A 22429-nucleotide genomic window follows, 5' to 3' on the forward strand; every position below is an offset into this window, starting at 1 on the left:
AATATGCTAGAAAATGGAAAAATTTGCTCATCTACTCACTGAAAAGCATAAGAGGCTGCTCTATGTAGGTGCTATGAGAGATTTTGGGGAGTTCAAAGATAATTCTTTCCTCATCATCAGACCAGGTTGATAAATGTTTTTTTTTTAATTATAGTTTATGGATTATGCTATTACAGTTGTCCTGACGTTTTCCCCCTTTGCCCCCCTCCACCCAGTACCTCCTCACTCCCTCAGGCAGTCCCCACACCATTATTCATGTCCATGGGTCATGCATGTAAGTGTTTTGGCTACTCCGTTTCTTATACTGTACTTTATATCCCCATGGCTGTTCTATAACTGTCTATCTGTGCTTCTTAATCCCCTCACCTCTTTACCCATTCCCCACACCCCTCCCCTCTGGCAACCATCAAAATGCTCTCTGTAGCCATGATTCTGTCTCTGTTCTTGTTTGCTTAGTTTGTTTTTTAGATTCAATTGTTGATAGGTTTGTATTTTTTGCCATGTTATTATTGATAGTTTTGATCTTCTTTTTCTTAAATAAGCCCCTTTAAAATTCCATATAATAATAGTTTGGTGATGATGAACTCCATTAGTTTTTCCTTGTCTGGAAAGCTCTTTATCTGCCCTTCAGTTCTAAATGATCTCTTTGCTGGGTACAGCAATCTTATCTGTAGGTCCCTGCTTTCCATGAATTTGAATATTTAATACCTTCTAGGTTTCAAAGTTTCTCCCAGAAGTGTGCCCTTCGTGTGCACTGCATACCCCCTCCTCTTGTAGTTGAGCCTTGATTACTGTTATCAGGTTCATAGGAAGGACTTACCCAAGCCAGTCAACTGCAAGGACTGGCTGTGACCACTGGCCACCAACCTCTGCCCTCTGTGGAGGATCAGCTGTGTAGGGGCAGGGTGGTAGCTCCAATGTGGCCTGTAGCTGTCTGCTGGGTGTGCTGGCCCTGGGATTTCCTGGGTGGTGCAGGCCAAGGTCTGCCCCCACCTGTATTTTGCCCTAGGGCCACCCTGCCTGAGCTGTAAAGCAACCTGAGATGGCTGCTGCTAGTGCTGGGCCTGAGACTCACTGAGGCCAGCTGTTGCTTGTTTGAGAGGATTTAGGGAGTTGTGACGCACGAGCCAAGGCCAGCCATTTATACGGAAAAGCATCTTGGGTGTGCCTGTAAGTTGGGTGGGTCAGAGTTTCTGGGGATCTCTAAGGTGGGTCAAACAGTGTTAGTCAGGTTGACGGAGTCTCAGATATGGCACGAGCTTGCTGGCTCTATTGGGGGATGAAGGTTTGGAAAAGGGACAATGGCATCTGCTCACCTTGATGCCAGGCACTTCAGTTCCTGTTTACTGGTGGTGCCTTTCAAGCTGCTGCCCCCGCGCTGGAGCTCAGAGGGAATGAGTCTGAGTACAGGAGTCTGCGTGTGTCCTATAAGCGGAAGTGCTTGGAGCTCCACTAGTTTCTTCCACCAACCCAGTCCTTGCTGGTTTTGCAGCCAGATGTTGTGGGGACTCACCTTCCTGGCATTGGAACCCTGGGCTGGGGGGCCTGGTATGGGGCTGGGACTTCTTGCTTCCAAGATATCCCTCCCAGATTTTTATCTATGGCACGTGGGTGTGGGACCAGCCAGTTTCGCATCTGCACTCCTCCTACCAGTCTGAATGAATGTGGTTTCTTTAATTCTGAAGTTATCAAACTTCCATTCAACTCGACTTCTAATGGTTCTGAGTGATGATGTTCTATATTTCAGTTGTAATTTTGATGCGATCATGTGAAGAGGTGAGCCATGTCTGCCTATGCTGACATTTTGACTGGCAGTCCAATAAATGTTTTTATAGTCTGAAGCAAACATCATTAAAAGGTTTTAGCTGTGTCTTACGTTGGATATCCAGGAAATAACCAATTCTCACAAGCTTTTTTCTTTTTGTCATTATGTCTCTCTCCCTTCCTCCATCTTTTAAGTTTACTATACCAAAAAGTGATAACACATTTTGCTACTAACTTTTTTCCTTGCCAAATTCCTATTCTGTAAATTCTTAATATATATTCAACCATGTCTGGTATTTGTCATTATGAAAAGCCAAATGATCTAAGGATAAAATAAAAAATATAAAACTCCTGAATACCAGAAAACATTGTCAATAGTACTTTAATAAATAAGGGTGAAGCACATGTTAAAAAATTAATTACCTGCGCTATCCCAGCCATTTTAAAGTATGAAAGAGCAAGAAAGAAATTCCAGTTAGGTAGAATAGAATTAATTCCCCTGCAGCGGCAGTATATTGAAATTAGTTCTTCCATTGATGGCATTCCTAAAAAAAACAGCACATACTGTAAATCTGCATAAAAATCTCATGGTGAATATTTCTAAATGTCCTAATATTACATTTGTTTATAAAAGAAAATATAATAACCATTAGTCCACATAACAAAATATGTTCTAAATGCTGACTTCCAAAAGAAAACTATATACAAAGGATTACATTTTGTCATAAATTACTAAAAGTGGAATGCAATATTAAAAAAATCAATAAAAAAATGATTTGGACACATTTCAAAAACAAATAAAAGGTATTTATCTAAAATTGTAATATAATTCTATTTTTAAGTTATGGGGAAAAATAAAGATAATTTTATATTAATAGGAATTTAGGCATCATTACATTTTCATACCTCTGTTTTCTTCAAAATAAAGCCTTCGATTTATCATTGGAACTCTCCTGGGCCAAAAGTAGAACAGGGAGAGAAAAGCTAAGTCTGACAAAGGATGACCAATGGTAGAAAGCTCCCAGTCCAGTACAGCTATAACTCGAGACTGTAATTAAAAAGAAAAAGGGTTGAACATATTAGGTAGAAAACTACTAAAAGAAAAAGAAAAGAACTAAAATGAGGAAATAGCTGAAATAGAATATATTCAAAATTGTATTCTCGATCAAAAGCAAAGCTGAGGCCATGGTTGGTAGCTTTACCCACGGTGGTGCATCTCATTTATCAATTAATTAGCTTTGATTGTGTAGACCCATGTCCTCTGAGTCCATGTTTAGCCATCAGTTCTCCAGCTTTCCGTTTACATAGCCTTAATCTCTCTCTTAATGAGTAGAGAAAGATTGAAACTTCCTGGATGGGAATAACTGTGATAAAGAAGTTCTAATACTTTCTTTTAATTTAAGAATTTATGCCTTATGTAATTAAGAGTTTGCTTTGGTGATGAATCTTAATACATAACAAATATTACAATCTTACGGCAATTATAATTTGTTAAATAAGTTATTTCATGATGTAAGGACAAAAATGTAATTGTTATAAAAGATGTTTTATGAATATAAAGTCAACCATTATATAGCAACATAATAGTCATGTAATTTGGAATCCATAAAACAAAGTTTTCCTCATTCTACTTTGTATAACAATATATATCAAGCAAATATATATTGTTATGTTAAGAACACAGGACATTCACCAGTAAATACAAGGGGGAAGAGCAATTTGCAGATAGCATGTACAGTATTTTTGTTTAAAATAAAAAGGTTATAAATGAATTACTTCAAGGGGTTGAGGAGTCTGGGGGTATACAGACAGGGACCTCCCTCGGAGCCTTTGGCACAGAGGATTGGCATGACAGGATTTGCCTTCTGAGGGGCTCCCTGGCATTTGAATGGACTGCAGGAGGGCCAGCGAGGAGGCTACAGTGATAATCTAGTTAAAATTATCCAAGCCAGATAAAACAGCAGAGGTCATCTGGGCAGTGTGAACTGCTGGGTTTTAGGTCTTTATGTAACTTCGTGTATGCCTGAACTCCCTTGCTCCTCTGGAACATTTGTACATATTATTGTAGCTTTGTAGAAAAATGTGGACTTGGGAATTAGACAGACCTATAGTCAAATCCTAGCTCCACCATTGATTAGCTGTGTAATTCTGGACAAGATGGTTATCCTCTCAGATCCTTAATTTTCTCAGCCACAACATATACCTCCTTGCATAGGACAATTATTGGAGGGCAAGGAGTATGTCTGTTTTTTTTTTTTGTTTTTGTTTTTGTTTTTTTACCAGTTCCTAGCAAAGTACCTGGCACATAGTAGGTAGCCAATATGTATTTATTCAATGAGTAAGTTCAGAGTCTAGCATATAACAAGCAATTAAAATTTGCCATTAGGACTATGGGATAAATTGATCACTTCCTTCTACCATGATTTGACTTTCTAAGACCTTTCACTGTTGTGGTTATACTGTTATTATAAACTACTACACTAGCTAGATTTGATAACTACAGAAAAACATTGGGTGCATTTTTCTCTATCATTCTATTTGTTTCGGTGCTCTTAAAACCCAAAAATGAGATACTTACTTACTGGATGTTATAAACGTTTACTTTTTCTCAGTGAAAACTGAGAGTCTCTTCTATAGTTACATTTCGAGATACCTGAAATATTTTTTAGGTAATTACACAAAGCTGTAAAACAATGGCCAGTTAGATTAGTGTAAATAGTGAGTAACAGCATATTAGCACCCTGTCTGTGCCTGTTTGTGTACAGAGCTATAATAAGCTCGGCATAACTCCCAGAGGTTGACATTTACAAGTTCATCTTGCTAACCTATTCATAAAATGATTTGACAGTTTTCCTGAAACCTCAGCACAAATGAATGTTTGTCTTTTTGTTGATTATGTTCTACATTTTAAAATTTTTCTACCTATGCTTTTTGTACTACTGAGTTTTATTAAAATGTATGTTATCTTGCCTTTTCAAAACAAAGAAGCACATGGAAGCCTATAGGACAAACAGTAGTAAAGAAGGCAAAGAAGAAGATAATAGAATTTTTAATAAAAAGATTAAAATAGGAATAAGGTTATTACATAAAATTAAATGTTATAAGTGATATATGGTTGTTGGAGGAGACGGTAAGATTTTCCAAGTTTTCTATGGCCAAGATAAAGTGTGAAGCACAACTAGTCACAATGTTTATAGTGTATGTACAATACAGTAAAAACAAACAAGCTGCTCGAGTGACAATTTTTCTTGATAATAAGGATTAAGAAAAATGTCACCTATTAATCTGCACAAAAGAAATATTATGCAGAGGGCTGAAATGTCTTTAAAAATATCGAGAGCTTCAAGGTGCATATAATCCCCAGGAAGCAGCTTGTGCTGGAAAGTGACTAAAAGGACAAAAATGGGTCAAGTATGAGGCAAGACTATATGCTTCGAGTGGGAGTCTAGGTAAGAAAAGCAACTTGAGAACAAAGGAGGAATGGAAAGATGCGAAAAAGCCATTTTTATAAGGTACAGATTTTACAAAGAGGTGAATTTAGAGCTTAGATGAAATTATGCAGCATAAATAAGTCCCAGACCCAGTTAACCTTCATGACTTCAAGACTATTCTGCAGCAAAAATATGATGACTCAAGATCAGAGTTGGAGATTGTATAAAGTGGAGAAATGAGAAGATCATGGAATAGTAAGTTATCTAAGGACAGGAAACTTTATAGCTTATATTGCTTGCCTATGTCCACAGTCAAGAAATTATTAATTCAATTGATAATAAAGAAGGTAGTTTTTAAAATGACTGATCATGCCCATGTGGGCCAGCCAATAAAAGAAGTCAAATGAAGTCAAAAGAAGAAGGGGGTTCATGGATTCTAGAGTAAGGGGCGAAGTACAAAGAAATAAAAGAAGTAGGAAGTGAAGAGGGCATGGTCAAAGACAAGGGGTTTCAATTTCTAGATCACTGAACTTGACAAGGTCCAACAGAGATGAGAAGCAGTACAATGTAGAAGGAATTGCATTGCAAGTCTAAAGGACTGAGTTCAAAACCTGGCTTTACTACCAAAGAGCATTTACTAAAGAGTGTTTTAAAAATACCCTGTAAAGTAAAAACGTTGAAAAAAACCCTAATCCTCATGTCTTTACTAGAAATAAAATTAATATTTACAATTATGTTTTTATCCAACTACACTAACATTTTAGATACAATTACAAAAAAAAGCCATTAAAATGCAAATTTTCTTTTTCATATCAAATCATATTTTTCTTCAGAAGTTAATATATAGAGGCTGCAAGGCAGATAACTTCTGAAGAACCAGTGTATACAAGGTCTGTCCAGAAGGTATACAGCCATGTAATATGAAAAAGAGATATTTATTGAAGAAGATATAATATACAAGAAATATTGTACATAGGACAATGGTCGCCTCAGTCCCCTTTGTAGGAGGCACCTCAGGACCTCACACAGTTCTCTCAGTCACCATCAGCTGCCCTGTCATATTTTCCTGAATCTCACGGAGGGTCTGAAATTTCTTTCCTTTCAAAGGTAATTTTAGTTTCGGGAAAAGCCAGAAGTGTCAGGGCACCAAATCTGGGCTGTAGGGGTGCTGAGTCATCTGGGTGATTTGATGTTTCGCCAAAAGACTCTGCACAAGACATGATTCATGCATGGGTGTGTTGTCATAATGAAGCTGCCAATCACTATTTGCCCATAGCTGCGGCTTTCTGAATCACCTGAATAGTTTCTGCTGGAGGAATGTTCAAGACTAATATAAAATTTGATGCAGATTTGTTGCTCTCCTTCTCAGTCATTTTAAATGTGACAGGCACACAGTACACATGCTGAATGGTGTCGACCTCCATCACTGACTAGTACAGTGAAGTCTTCATTGTTTACACATGTGCATTCCAGCCCTCTCTCCTTGGCTGCCAGGCTACATTGAAGTTGTGCAAACTGTTCTTGTTATATTAACAATGGCTGGACTTTTTCTGGACAGACCTCATATATATTTGTTATTTTTAATACATATGACTATTAATTAATGAATACAATGATGTATCTATGGGTTTATCTGTTTCTAATAAAGTACATTTGTTTTTGAAATTGCAATGGCAATATGCACATAAAACCACAAAATCTTAAACACTTCTCTGCCAGATGGGTAAAATTTATACTTAGAAAATTAACAATACTTCCCTGGAAAACTGGAAAACACTGCAGTGAACATCTTGCACTGCTGAAATACACTGTTGAACATGCTTCAAATACTTTACATGTAAGTAAACGGAAAATAGCTAGGGGTCATGAAACTGAGTAATATGCTTTTGTTTTGCCATACACTTTGTAACCTTTTACCAGCTAACCACACACATTCCTGGATGGCTTATTACTGAAAATTGTTCTTGTTTTTTTAATTGATTGTTTAGTTCTCTGATGATAAAAATAAAACATGCTCTTTTGCAAAACAATAAAACCTCAAACCTTAAACATTACAGAAATGTACAGCTTATACGTCTCCTATAATTCCATCCCCTACAACCATTGTTTAAATTTTAGTAAATATTATGAAGTATTCCCTTTTACCTTAATATTTTTCTGAAGAATAGAGGTCGCTAGTCAGTCTTAGAAAAGAATGAACAATTAGCAACCCTGAAATGTCCCTCCCCTAATTTAAAAGGCACACAATGTGAATTTCTTGGCTTTGATAATATACTAGAGTTGTGTGAAATCAGTTGGGGAATCTGCATGATGGGAATATAGAACCCCTCTGTACTATTTTTACAACTACTTTTGAGCCTATAATTACTTCAAAATAAAAAGTTAAAAATTGAGGAACAGAGAGGGGTTAAATAATTTGCTTTAGGGTCACTCTGTTAGAGAATAAAATTTAAGCATAAATATTTGAGATGGAAATAGTTACTTAGTGACTGAAACTTGTTGCTTCAACATGGATTCATACAGAAATAACCACCTGCTACATAAATAAGATACAATCACTGCTTTAAAGGAGCTCTCAGGCTAGGAGATCCTCATTTATTGAGGATCTATCATGCAGACTCTATAAGCAAAGGTGAAAAATAAAAAAGACATAATCCTTACCCTCAAAGGAAAAATAAAAAGCTTACGATCATATCCCTGTAAATATATACTGGTGAGCACATATTCAACTCCAATTTGTGGAGCGCCTTCATAAAAAAGAGACATAGTCTAATTTTCTACTATGAAATTTTAAAAATGAAGTGGAAAAGATAAACTATTGACTAAAACTAAATTCTAAAAGTATTTATAATTTTATTAATGCCGGTCCATAGTGGGTATTCTTTCCCTCTTTGACTATTTTTTAAATTTTATTTTTATTGTTGACATTATTACAGATGTCCCCATTTTTAGTTTCACTGTGTAATATACTTTTTAGTACTTGGGTGCATATTGTTCTCTGCTGTTAGCTGAGTACCTTTTATCTCTATTGGTATTGTCAGTTTATTAAGAGCTGTATTTTCTTTCCAAAACCATGTGTCAGAGCACAAAATTGGTAATGAGTAAATGTTAGTTTATTTGTATTCTGCAAACTATATATTACTTCTATAAAAAATTAGCTGTAATAGGAGGAAGAAATTGATTAAACTTAATTTAACCAATAATTATGGGATTACTGTGTATAAAAGAGAAAAAATCTCACTAGCTACTACATAATCCTAAAGCATTAAAATATAATGATATAGGTAACAAATCAGTAGTGCAGCTAAATAGCTTAAAATTATGCCATTACCAGTTGTTTCTTTTTTAAAAAAATTTCTCTCCCCTACCATTGAATATTCTACTTGTCTAAAAAAATCTATTTGTCAACTTTAATCCTATAAGCAATGATTTTCTAATACGAGATTAAATATAAAGAAGGAATACCTTTTTGGTAATTGCTGTAGTATGTCATTACTTTCAGCATATTGTGCTAATTCTAAAATTTAAACATCTTGGTAAACAACACATTAATTCAGGAGATGTAGGTCTGAATTTTTCCTTCCTTGCTTAAGTAATGAATAGAATAGAACTATAGTTACAGAACACATAGAGGACACTAATTATTCAAATAGAGGTTCCTAAAATATTAATGAAATCAAATATATACTTGCTATAGATCAAGGATAGGCCAGATCCTATGTTTTACGTTATAAGCTTTTATAATTTTTCCAGATTATATATTAGCATTTTTAATTTTCCTACTCTATTTTTAACAAAGTTAGAATGTAGAATTCATCAGTGCTATTAACAAAAGGTTGCATGCACACACATACACACCTACATATATATCAATATAATTTTAATATCTAAGTTGACTTTTCTAGGAAAACTTTTGTCTTCTAGTCAATGTGCTCTCATGTGTTTATACTGTATTTGAATTTTCTTTCTTTTTTTTTTATAATTTTATTTATTTATTTATTTATTTTTCAAATACATTTGTTTCTGCCTCCCCCCCACCACTTTCCTCTTGCCCCCTCCCTCCTTCCCTCCCTCAGCTCTTCCCTTTGGTTTTGTCCATGAGTCCTTGCTATATGTTCCTTGACTTTCCCCTTCCCTTCCCTTTCCCTGCCCCCCGCCTTCCCTCTTGTCTCTGTTGATTTCTTTTCCTTTCAGTGTTGCTGGTCATATTTTCCTTGCTTCTTTGCATTGTTGGTTAGGTTCCGCTTATAGGTGAGATCATATGGTATTTGTCTTTCGCCCCCTGGCTTATTTCGCTTAGCATGATGCTCTCCAGTTCCATCCATGCTGTCGCGAAGTTTAGTAGTTCTTTTTTTCTTTCTGCTGCATCAAAATGTCCATACTACCCAAAGCAATTTATAGATTCAACGCAATCCCTATTAAGATACCAATGACGTATTTCACAGAAATAGAACAGACATTTCAAAAATTTATATGGAACCATAAACGACCCCGAATAGCCGCAACAATTTTGAGAAAGAAACACAAAGTAGGGGGGATCACAATACCGGACATCAAACTCTACTATAAATCCACTATACTCAAAACAATCTGGTACTGGCACAAGAACAGACCCATAGACCAGTGGAACAGAATAGAAAGCCCAGAAATAAGCCCAGGTCTCTACGGACATCTAATATTTGACAAAGGGGGCAGAACCATAAAATGGAGCCATAATAGCCTCTTCAACAAATGGTGTTGGGAGAGCTGGACGGTTACATGCAAAAAATTGAAATTGGATCATCAGCTGACACCATACACAAAAATAAACTCAAGATGGATAAAAGACTTAAATAGAAGTCGCAACACCATCAAAGTCCTAGAGGAGAACATTGGCAGGAAACTCTCAGATATCCCACGCAGCAATTTTTTCACTGATATGTCTCCTAAAGCAAGGGACATAAAGGAAAGAATAAACAAGTGGGACCTCATCAAAATAAGAAGCTTCTGCACAGTGAAAGAAAACATCAGCAAAATGAAAAGGGAGCCAACCATATGGGAAAATATATTTGCTAATGATACATCAGATAGAGGTTTGATCTCCAAGATATGTAAAGAACTCACTCGACTCCACTCCAAGAAGACAAACGATCCAATCAAAAAATGGGCAAAGGACCTGGGCAGACGCTTTTCCAAGGAGGAGATACAGAGGGCCCAGAGGCATTTGAAAGGATGCTCAGCATCACTAGCCATCAGAGAAATGCAGATCAAAACCACCATGGGGTACCACCTGTATTTGAATTTTCAATTGATATAGTACTACTTTGAATTATGACAACAATGCAATTTATAATGCTCTTTTTTCTCCTGTCCTTTTCCTATAGGGAAAGAATGTAAAACCCCAAAAATTTAGAATATGAATTTAGAGCCCTAAAACATGTTAGCATCTTGAGAAAACTAATGAACCCAGAAAAACCTTCCTCCAGAGTCAGGATTCAGGGAACTGTAAATCTTTCACATTAATGTCAGATGCCAAATACTGAAGGCCGAATGTCTTGCCCAAAGGCACATAGATAATGAGAAGAGAACTAAAGTAATTTCCTTATTCCCACCATATTCTTCAAATCCTAGGCCTAGGAGGAGAGTTAGTTTTTATTTGTACTCTTTATAAAGGTTTCACTGTGTACATTAAACACGGCAAGAATATGTTAATCTTATGCAATTCTCTCCAGGTCTCAAAAGAGGCTTTTGTAATTCTGTCTTTTTTGAGCTTATAATAATCAAATTAAAAAGTCTTCATGAAACAGGAAAAAGAAATAAAAATGAACAGAAGAAAAAAACATGAACACAGATGAGCTAAATATTTTTAGTAGATGAAAAATGTCTTTGAAGAAAACAGTAACATACTTGTAAATTCCTAAATCCTATTTAAACAATAAATCAGGTATCACTCAGAATTAGACCCATCCTTAAAAGTAGGCAACTACCCATGCCAGGAAATCTGCAGGACTCATTCCGAAAAGTTTGAGTGGTGAAGATAGCCCTGCATGGAGGGGGAAGCGGGGATGGGCTGGCCTCCTCCAGGACTCTGTGGAGGGAACGTCTCCTTAGTACTCGTGTCCCATGTCAGACCACCTCATTTACTATAAACATGGCTTACAGTACCTCTTTAGGGTGGAAAACTATGTTATCCAATTTGAAATCTCCGTGAATCAAATTTTCTTCATTGTCATTTTCTGGCAAGTTTTTCATTAGCCAGTCAGAGAGCTGGTTCATGGCAAGGATGTTCTGGTGAGCTGCAGCTTGATACTGCTTTGTCCAGGTTGATACCTGAGGGTATATACATAAGAAAAGTACTAGAGCTAAAAGAAGAATGTAAGATCCAGCACTTCTAAAATTAAAGCAAAATTTAATCATATCATATTTGGTTTTATTTTTAAATGCTCAAGACAAATGCCTGTTAAGTGATAGTCATATCAGCCTAAAACAGTAATATCAGCCTAAAAACTTAAACATTTAAGTCTTTCTTCTATCTAGTTCCATTTTACTTACATAGATTTCTCTCTCTCTCTCTCTCTCTCTCTCTCTCTCACACACACACACACACACACACACACACACAATACTGGCCTAGGAAGCAAGAGACATGGGTTCTTGTTTTTATTTGACAACTATTTTGTGGTAGAAAAAGAAGTACACATAGACACACACAAATAAATAGGCACAGAAAAATTCTGGAAGTGTCACAAGAAACAATCCCCAAAAAAGGAATATGGGGGCTAGATGAAGGGAAATTTTTACTTTTCATTTAAATACCCTTTCCTATTACCCACAGAATCTTCTAAATATATTATTAGTATGAGTAGTGTAAAGACTTTTTATTTTTCTTAGACTTGAATGTAAAGAAGTCAACCTATTCTCAAAGTTCTCCATCAACTGAGACCATATTATTTATCTGCTTATATCTATGTCTTCACTCCTCAAGGTTATCTCTATTCAATTTAATGCAGTAAAGATCTGTATGTTTCAAATCATATACACCTGGATTTAAATTACGTCTAAGTCACTTATTTGTGTTACTTGATACCTGCAAACGTGTTTCCTTACCTGCAAAACAGAAGTAACAATACCTATGGTTTAGGGCTGTTTACAAAAAGTAATAAGACCTGGCACACAGTGAGTACTCTCTAAACCTTAGTTCTCTTTTTTCTCCCCTCAACCTCCTCAAAAAGACATATATACAAGAGAAAACAGCCCCATAAATATCTGGTTCTGCTGATCCTTTGATTTTAAACGCTCGCCACCTGTCCCCTATCACTCTCGATTTTATACTTCCTTAAATACTCAGTGCAAGATATCTCTCTTCCAGGAAGCTTTCCTCACTTAAGCAAGGGCACACTGATATGTACCATTTGAATAGAACAGCTCTCATGATGAGTACAAAAACACTTACTACTAGATTACATACTTTTTTATACCATTTCTTGTTTCCTATAAGTGAGATTCACATATTGGTCTCTTAAAATGACCATTGTTCCTTTGGGGGAAGAATTTATATTTGTTTTATTGCTATCTAACACAGTATTCAGCATATATTAAACACAGTCATGCTTAATAAATAACTGTTAAACCAAGATAAAAGGAAAAATTGTATAAAAGTATATTAGTAAAATACCGGTAAGTGAAAAGCCTGAAATAGCTTTAAATTTGCATTCAGTTACATTCTGTCAGTTACAGAAGCTTGCTAAATAAAATATGATCTAAAAATATAAAATTATTTTACACTTAAAATAAGTCCAAATGATATTAAATGTTAGAGCCAAGTTTCAGAAACATATTTTTTATTTTGATTAACAGTGTATATTACTTCTGAGAGCTTTAGAAAAAGAGCTATGTGGATTTATTACCTGTCTTTTGCAGTACCCAGCACCTATACCATATCCTCCCAGCTGTAGTGAGTGTATATTTAAAGAATGTAACCGAGCCAAGGTTTCTATCATGGCCACATACAAGGCTGTGCGTTCTGCTGGGCTAACTTCAGGAATTGTGAAATCACGAAAAATTCGGCCCTATGGAAGCAATTACAATAGATAATTTAAAACAAAGTAAATCTTTCCTAACCAACTTTTGTTACCATCCCCTACAGGATAACAGCTTTGCAACCAAAACCACTTCTTTGTAGAATACACTAGAAAAACATTCATTTGTGAACTATGTCTCATGAGTATATATGCACAAAGGAAAATACAAAGATATACCAAGATGAACTTAAAGAATGAAAACTACTCTCAAGTTATATTTTACAATAAAAAAATCTTTTAAACAATTTAAAATATTGTTCTTACTGGATTGAGTTTCAATTTGGAATTTTTTTCCTCCCCTACCATCTGGACAGTTTGGTTGTTACCATTATATATAGCTCTTTACTGACCCCTGGGGGAAAACATTGTGCTCAAATTAAAACCAAGCTTTAAGTTCTGAAAAAGCAAACTAATCACCTAAAATGCTGACCAATAAACTACCGTTATCAACATCTAATTTCTTAATTATTAATAAAAGCAACAACAAAGGAAGATGAACTGTTAATTTACCTGCACATGTTCCATCACGTAAAATTCTGTTCCAATGACAGAAGCATCACTGCAGTACAATAAAGGCTTGGGAACAGGGAATCCAATTGAAAACAAAGCTTTCTGGACTTTAAATTCTCTATCAATCTAAATAGGATGGTACAATATTAAAAATCAGAAACACAGAAATGTAATAACTACTTGGGAGTTAACATTAAGGCTAGAATTCAATTTTAAAATAACTCAGAGGAGTCCTGGCTGGTGTGGCTCAGTGGGTTGAACGCCAGCCCCTGAACGAAAGAGTCACCAGTTCGATTCCCAGTCAGGGCACATGCCTGGGTTGCAGGCCAGGTCCCCAGTAGGGGGCATGCGAGAGGCAACTACACATCGATGTTTCTTTCCCTTTCTTTAAAAATAAATAAATAAATAAAATATTAAAAACCAAAACAAAACCCTGTATGTTTAAAAAATAAAATAACCCAGAGGATAATAGTTTCCTTATCATTTTCTTCAAATGTAGTCAGTTCAATTACTATAATTATAAATTAGACCAGCATTAAAACACAATAATTTATTTTTTTCTGCAGGAATTTTTTTTTTTTTTTGGTATAATTGACACATAACAGTGGAAAGTTTAAACTTAGTATTATTGTAAAACATAATTTAATTAGGCTACAAAGAATAGGCATATTCATGGGGCTTAATCTTAGCTCTGGTAATGTTAAGACAACAGATCCTGACCACAATATTCCACAGATATTATAATAAAACATCTCTTTGTTCTCAGCAGTCTCCTGATCACTGGCTCACTCTGTCTCTCTCATGTCTCTCATGGGGACTCAGGCAAGACTCTATTCTAAGGCTCTGGGCATGGTCAGCCGTAGGAGGCTGGGGGAGGCCAGTAGGTACTGATAGAAGGAAAAAGCAACTGCTCATTCTGGAGATCAGTGGAGGTACCAGGGATTTGGAGATCTTTCCTAGTAACTGAGGCTGCTATAGACCTCAAGACAAGTATTGGGAAAGGAAGCAATGAGGAGCAAGCTTGTAAAGAAGCAGGAGCCCAATAAGATCAGGAGAAATGGGCCTCCTCGACCAGGACAGATGGATGGGCCTATCACGCAGGACCTGAGGACAGAGCCTGCACAAGAACTGTGAGGCCAGCTCATCTGCATGCAAAGTCGCCTTGCCCCAGGCTCAGGCAGTGGCAACTGATGACTCTTGAGGAGAAGCAACCATGCAGTCATTTTGATAGCAGGGATAAGCACGTGCTGCTGCAATAACTACAGCAGGGAAGCGCTTAAATCCATGCCCAAGGTGAGTGAAGCCAGTGGTGCCAAAGGCTGTAGAAAAGAAGTGTTTATTACCACCTTGTTGCTTGGAAATGGGGGAAGGCTGAGGTGGGGGTGGGGATGAAACGGTTAGGGAGTCACGAAGTGGATGACAGTGTGGGAGCCTTGCTTTTTTTCAATGTAGACCTGGGGAAAATAAAGGCAGTTGAAACAAAGTACCCCAGATCCTTAAGCTGAGAGCATTTTGTAATGTTCTAATGTCTTCTGGTAGGACGTTATCAAAAAGAGAGACAAATAGAGCTGTTTTCAGGGGGCAATAATCTCTGGATAGGCAGGGATTCTCCTTCAGCTGTGCCATGTTGAGGCTTAATAAAAGCTACCCAACTTTTTTGATCCTAAGCATCTAAGTTACTTCATGTTTCTGGGAGTATGATATGAGATTGAGAAAATCACAGTCAGCATTTTCCATTACTGTGACATAAAGCCCACTCCTTAACAGCCTGAGAAATCAGCTGGGAAGCACCTATTACATGTGATTATAATAATACTCTAATTATAAATATTAATGTTCTCCAGGACTTTGACTTCTGTATTTATGTTTTCTTCTCGAAAAATTCATAGATAATGTTTTCTGAAAACAGAAGGACCTGATTTAAAAAAATAATCTTTTATAATTCTAAGTCTAATATTTAAAGAATACTATAAAATAAGTATTCAAATATTTCTTTTTACCACTAAAAGATCAGGAAATCATCATAGAAAATATTTTAAAATAACTCAGTGAATAGATATCATTCTAAGATATAATGTGCTTTTAAAAACATAATTTAAATACATAACCAAAATACAAAACATCTATAAATGAGTAGCACTGAGAATATTCACTGGAGCCCTGGCCTCAATGGCTGTTGGTTGGGCATCACTCCGCAAAGCAAAGGGTCGCTGGTTTGATTCCCAGTCAGGGCACATGCCTGGGTTGCATGTTTGGTCCCTAGTTGGGGCATGTAGGAGAAACAACCAATCAATGTTTCTCTCTCACAGCAATGTTTCTTTCTGTCTCTTTCTCCCTCCCTTCTCCTCTTTCTAAAAGTAAATAAATAAAATCTTTAAAAAAGTATTCACTGGATGACTATATTTCTGTCCAATTGTACGAGAAGGAATAAGATCCATAAGAGGGTTGGGTGTTGTCCAAGATTAATGGCCTAAAGGCAGACTTAATTTCGGCTTCAAATCTTTTTTCAAAACAAAAATGGGCAGTACAGCTCAAGTAAAATTTTTCATCTAAGAAATAAAATGCATTTTCTATTATTTAATAATCATGTGATAACTTTTAAAAGCAATTTAAATTGGTTTTGTGTGTATAAAATGCATTTATTTGTCAACAAAGAATTTGGTATTGTTTCTGTATACCATACCTTATGTGCTTTAGGAAGAAGTGAACCAGGTGGCTTTTTTCTGAGGACATATTCCTGAAAGCCCTTTCGGAGATAAAAGGTTGGATTGGACTGTCCTGATCTAGATACGGGGAAAGAAAGGTCAATTACAAAGATATATTTTCCATCTTCCCCAAATCCTACTGAAATGTCAGAAGAAACACAAAATGAAAATACATCCATTTCAATGTTGGAAAGCCAAGAGTGGAGCTACCAGAGGTTCAGACCATGAGTTTTTGGATGATAAAAGGCAGATGGCAACATAGTGGCAGCTGGAGAATGATAACTAACACAGGTAGAGGAGAGTAACTTATCGCTTGCCATTTTTTAAAAAAGCCTTCTCTTAACCCCACTTCTCCCTATATGTAAAACATTTTTATTCCCTTTTGTGGAAAAACTTGAGAGCTGTTTACACTCCCTCCGCCAATACTTTTATGGTACCAAACCATGATTTTCCCCCTGCTTTTCCAGCCATCCCTTCATATACTCCTTTGCAGCCTTCCCCTCAATTTTTCAACTTCTTAATATTGGGGTGCTGGGACTAAGTTTCTAGACCTCTTTCTTTATGAAGACTCATTGTCTAAGGAAGCTCTATGATCTCATGGCTTTAAATACTGTCTCTATATCAATGCCTCCTAAATGCGCATGTCTGGTCCAGACCTCTGCCCTGAATTCCAGACTCACATATCTGTTGACTGTACAGATCCACTTGGATGTCTAAAAGGCATCTCAAAACTTAACATTCCAAAAGTGAGTTCTGATATTTCCCCTCAAATCTGCCTCTCTATAGTCACCTCTACTTTATTTTATGGTAACTCCATCCTTCCAGTTACCAAGACAAAAATGGAATACTAGTTGTCTCTTCTCTTTTTCTTTCATACCCCCACATCTGATCAGTCCTACAAAATAAATCCAAAATATGATCATCTTGCACCTATTCAACACTACCATTCTGATCCATGCTGCTAGTATTTCCCTATTGTATCACTGCACTATATTCAAAGTTGGTCTCCTCGAGTTGGTCTTTTCAGCCAAACACAACAGGCAAAGAGATTTTGTTTTAAAAGACAACTCCGTCCCTCCTCTGCCCCCCAAATCCTAATCTCTCCCATCTCAACTCAAAGTAAGAGCCAAACTACTCTGGACACACTGGCTTACATTCCCTCAACACAGTGGGTGTGCTCCCCTTCAGAGCCTTTACTGTTGCTGTTTCCTCTGTCTGGAATGTTCTCCCCCAGATAACTGCACGGCTTATATCCTCATCTCCTTCTGGTCTTTGCTGAATGTCACCTTCTCAGTAAGATCTTCCTGCTCCCAACCCCCAAACATTGCTTATTCTCTTTTCTCTCCATAATACGTATCACCTTCTCCTATGCTGTAATACTTAGAAAGTGATTTTATTTATTGTCTGCATTCTCCAGATAGAAGGAAAATTCTAAGAAGGCAAGATTTTTTGTTTGTTATATCCCCAGTGATTGGAGTGGTGCTAGGTACATGTTAGATGGTTAGCCACAAAACGTAGGTTTTGTTGCATTAAGCTGTAAAATGCTTTCAGTATTTAACTCTAAATATTTTGTATTTCCAATATGATTTAATTTTTGCAAATTCAAAAAATAAATTTTGCATAGATTAAACAAGAGTATTTACAAAGTTTGTAAAGGATAAAGAATAATGAGAAACACCAGTGTTTTTACTACCCAGTTTAAGAAAATTACTATATCTGAGGCCCTCTGTGTGCCCCTCCTCTCAGAATACCTACTGTCCTGATTTTTAAATTTATCTTTCCCTTGAAGTCTAGATCCTTAAACAGTATACCGCTTATTTGTCCATTTTTTGATTCTGTGTTGTATATAGCTGCAGCTGAATCATTTTCACTGCTGTATGTTATTCCATCATATAAATATACAATTTGTTCATTCTGTTACTGATGAACATTGTATCATTTCCTATATCTTTGCTATTATAAACAGTGCAATGAATATATTTGTAGATTATCTCCTGATACCCTAGTACAACAATTTCATAAGAGTATATACCTAAGAACTGAATTGCTGTGTCATGGGGTATGTGTATCTTCCCATCTTCATCTTTACAAGATCATGACAAATTGTTCTCCAAAGTAGTCATATTAATCATGTTCCCACCAACTGTGGATATGAGTCCCTATTGCTCCATATCCTGACCAATGTTTGAAATTGTCAGATTAAAAAAAAAAGTCAAGATGGAGGTGTGAAATGGTATCTTATTGCTTCTATCTGCCTTTCCCTACAGTGCAAATACCCTTGGGCATCTTCGAGTCTTTTAACCATTTTTCTGTTGGGCTATTGGAGTTTATACATTCTGGTTGTTAATCTTTTATCCATTATTTCTATACAGTGCAAACATTTCTTTTTTAATTTCACTTGCTTTAAGGTGTCTTTCACTGAAAATATATCAGTCATTCCCTTAATGGTTGTGCTTTCATCTTTTAAATATTTTCTTTTCTACTCCAAAGTCAAAGATCATATCCTACATGTCTTCCAAGTGGTTTGAGTTTTGCTTTAACTCTAATTCACCTGGAACTTTGTGAGATAGAATGATGAAAGGGTCTAATTTTAATGTTTTCATGCAAGTAATAATTATACCTGTATAATTTATTAAAAAGTCCTCCCCCACACATACTGACTCTTGATGTCAGCATTGTCATATATAAAAATTCTATGTATATGTGGATGTTTTTGTGGACATTATGATTTTATTGGTCTATGTCTGTGTTAATATCATGCCCTCTTAATTCAAATTTCTTATTTAGTTCCTCTTTGGAAGTGTTTTTTTTTTTTTTTTTTTGCTATTCTTAGTCCTTTGCTCTTGCACATAAAATTAAGGAGAAATTTCTCAAATTAGAGAAAAAATTAAGGTTTTGATTGCTATTGTACTCTATACTTCAGTTGGGAAAAAAGAAATTTACTAATGGAACTTTCTATTCATAAACATTGGCATCTCTCAATTCTTTCTAAGATCCTAATAAAGTTTTATAATTTTCTCTGCAAACATCTCCCATATATTAGATTAATATTGAGATAATTTATATTTTTTGATGAGCTCATTAATTGTATATTTTTAAAGATTACATTTTAACTGTTGCTAAAGTACAGAAATGCAATTGGTTTTTGCACCCTGAACTGTAATAAACTCTCTTATTATCTGTAGATTATTGCCTTTTAAGTCCATGAATCATTTAGTTGCTAAACATGCATTGGATAACTGTCTTTCTTCAGCTGAATTCTAAACTTTTGGCATTTATATTCTGAATTTTTTAAAAATTGACATTTCAGAATTTTTAAAACTTCCTTTGTGGCCTAACATGTCTTCAATTTTCATAAACTTTTTCATGTGTCTTGGAAATAAATGTGTATTTTCTCTGGGATAGTTCCATCCATATGCTATATACTTGCGGGTTCAGTTACGAACCACTGCAATAAAAGTGAGTAGAGCAATAAAGCGAGTCTTAAATTTTTTTTTGCTGGTGGACGATTTTGCCTTCAATTTGAAGAAAACACATCTGTGAAGTGAAATAAAGCTAAACACAACTGAGGTATACCTATACTATTTATGCCACAACCAATTCCATTTATCAAGCACAACCTGACTTATGTAACATTGAACCTAATTTGGAATTAAGTATCTTTCAGTTAGATAATTCTCCAACAACTCTAAGAGATAAATATGACTATCTCCATTTTGCCAAAGAAGGACTCAATGATCAAAAGAGTTAAATAATTTGTCCGGATTCCCAAGCAAGTGGAATAGCTGAAATTTGAACTTTAACCTGTTTTAGTTTGTTACCACACAAGACCTCTACGCTGGAAGCCTTGGCTACTTTTTTATTCCACTTATTTCATCCTATATTATCTGTTGGGGCCTTTTAATTCTATCACTCAGAACTCCCTTTGATCCATCTCCTTTGACATTATTTTTATTTTCATTGATCAGGAATATAAATCCTAGTGATAAATGACACTGGTATATGAGTCTGTTGCAATATTTAAGTCCTTTTACCTACAATACAATATTTCATTTAATTTCAGGATTACTCAGAACAGGCATTTATTTATTACAGAATAGGAAACGTTTTCAGAGAGTTTATGTAATACATTTAAATTCTATTCAGCAAGCAGTAGATCTATAATAATTTTCTAAAAGCCAAGACTGTTTCTCTACCTCTGTTTATCAAAACTCTATTTTTAGAATAAAATTTATTTCCTATTATAAAACATCAGACTAGAGCTAGATTCAAAGTGTGGTATGAAAGGACAAAAAAACTGAACCTCTGGTCAAGATGGAGGTGTAGGTAGACATGTTTTGCCTCAGTGCAACCACAGAGAGAATTACAACTATATCGCAACACAAATAACAACCAGAACTGTCAGAAAATTGAACTGTAGGGGAGTCCAACAACCAAGGATTCAAAGAAGCCACATTCATCCAGATGAGTAGGAGGGACAGAATTGCGGACACAGAGAGAGAGGACAGTAGACGCGGTGTGGCACAGGGAGGCGGTGGCTGCGGTGGCGGAATGGGCAGTTCCCGCAATCACATGCGGTAGATAAAAAATGGAAGGGATAACTTGGGTGTGAGTGATCCCAGCCCCGCTCCTGACCACACAGCCCAGGGTTCCAGCGCTGGAAGATAAGTCCCCATAACTTCTGGCTGTAAAAACCAGTGGCCCTTAGGGTGGTGGAAGGTACTGCCAGATTTTCAGAAGAGTCCATTTAAAGGGCCCACAAGGACCAAGGACATATATAAACCCTCCCACTCTAGGATTCATACCACCAGGGCAGCAGCTGGAAGGGTACCAGTTGCATACAGAAAGTGGGTGAAGTGACTAGAGATGGGGTGAGTGCGGGGCAAATCTCCAGAAGCCAGGCAGTGCACTGTCCCTTCTACTAGTCTTCCCCTCATATAGAACCACAAAGCAGTGTGTGGGTTGTCCTGCCCTAGAGATTACCTAAGGCTCTGCCCCACACAATTTACAGGTGCCTTTTCCAAGACAAGGAGTCAAAGTAGCTCTGCCTAATACATAGAAACAAACACAGGGAGATTGCTGAATTGAGGAGACAAAGAAATATGGCCCACATGAAAGAACAGAACAAACCCCCCCCAAAAAATAACTGAATGAAATGGAAAATACCAACCTATCACAGATGCAGAGTTCAAAACACTGGTGATCAGCATGCTCAAATAACTCATTGAGTATGGCAAAAAAAATAAGGGAAGAAATGAAAGTTACACTAAGTGAAATAAAGGAAATCTACAGGGAACTAACAGTGAAGAGAATGAACCCGAGAATCAAATCAACAATTTCGACCACACGGAAGGAAAAAGCATTCAATCAGAAGAGCAAGAAGAAAAAAGTATTTAAAAAAAATGAGTATAGGCTTAGGAACCTCTGGGACAACTTTAAACATACCAACATCCAAGTCATAGGGGTGCCAGAAGGAGAAGAGGAGGAGCAGGAAATTGAAAATTTATTTGAAAAAATAATGAAAGAAAACTTTGTTAATTAGGCAAGGGGAATAGACATACAAGTCCAGGAAGCACAGAGAATCCCAAATAAGTTGGACCCAAAGAGGACCACACCAAAACACGTCATAATTAAAATGCCAAAGGTTAAAGATAAAGAGAGAATCTTAAATGCAGCAACAGCAGAGAGTTGACTACAGGGGAGTTCCAATAAGACTGTCTGCTGATTTCTCAAAAGAAACCTTGCAAGCAAGAAGGAACTGGCAATACGTACTCAAAGTGATGAAAAGCAAGGACCTACAACCTAGATTACTCTATCCAGCAAACGTATCATTTAGAATGGAAAGGCAGATAAAGTGCTTCCCAGACAAGGTAGAGCTAAAGGAGTTCATCATCACCAAGCCATTATTACATGAAATTGTTAAAGGGTCTTATTTAAGAAGAAGAAAAAGATCAAAACT

At 36.3% G+C, this 22429-nt stretch overlaps 1 protein-coding gene across 1 annotated transcript in view; it reads right to left on the reverse strand.

Moving 5' to 3' along the window:
• The window catches only part of ACAD11 (acyl-CoA dehydrogenase family member 11), a 76320-nt gene that overhangs the window by 52296 nt on the left and 1595 nt on the right, over positions 1-22429 (reverse strand). The window contains exons 2-7 of the mRNA XM_054595261.1: positions 16449-16548; positions 13766-13891; positions 13082-13243; positions 11340-11504; positions 2671-2812; positions 2188-2309 (exon numbers count right to left, since the gene is read on the reverse strand). Of these exons, the coding sequence (XP_054451236.1) occupies positions 2188-2309; positions 2671-2812; positions 11340-11504; positions 13082-13243; positions 13766-13891; positions 16449-16548 (817 nt within the window). The remainder of the gene's footprint in view (positions 1-2187; positions 2310-2670; positions 2813-11339; positions 11505-13081; positions 13244-13765; positions 13892-16448; positions 16549-22429) is intronic.

The sequence above is a fragment of the Pteronotus mesoamericanus genome, unplaced genomic scaffold, assembly GCF_021234165.1.
Source record: "Pteronotus mesoamericanus isolate MK-2021 breed Mesoamerican mustached bat unplaced genomic scaffold, CSHL_Meso_final scaffold_54, whole genome shotgun sequence".
NCBI lineage: Eukaryota > Metazoa > Chordata > Mammalia > Chiroptera > Mormoopidae > Pteronotus > Pteronotus mesoamericanus.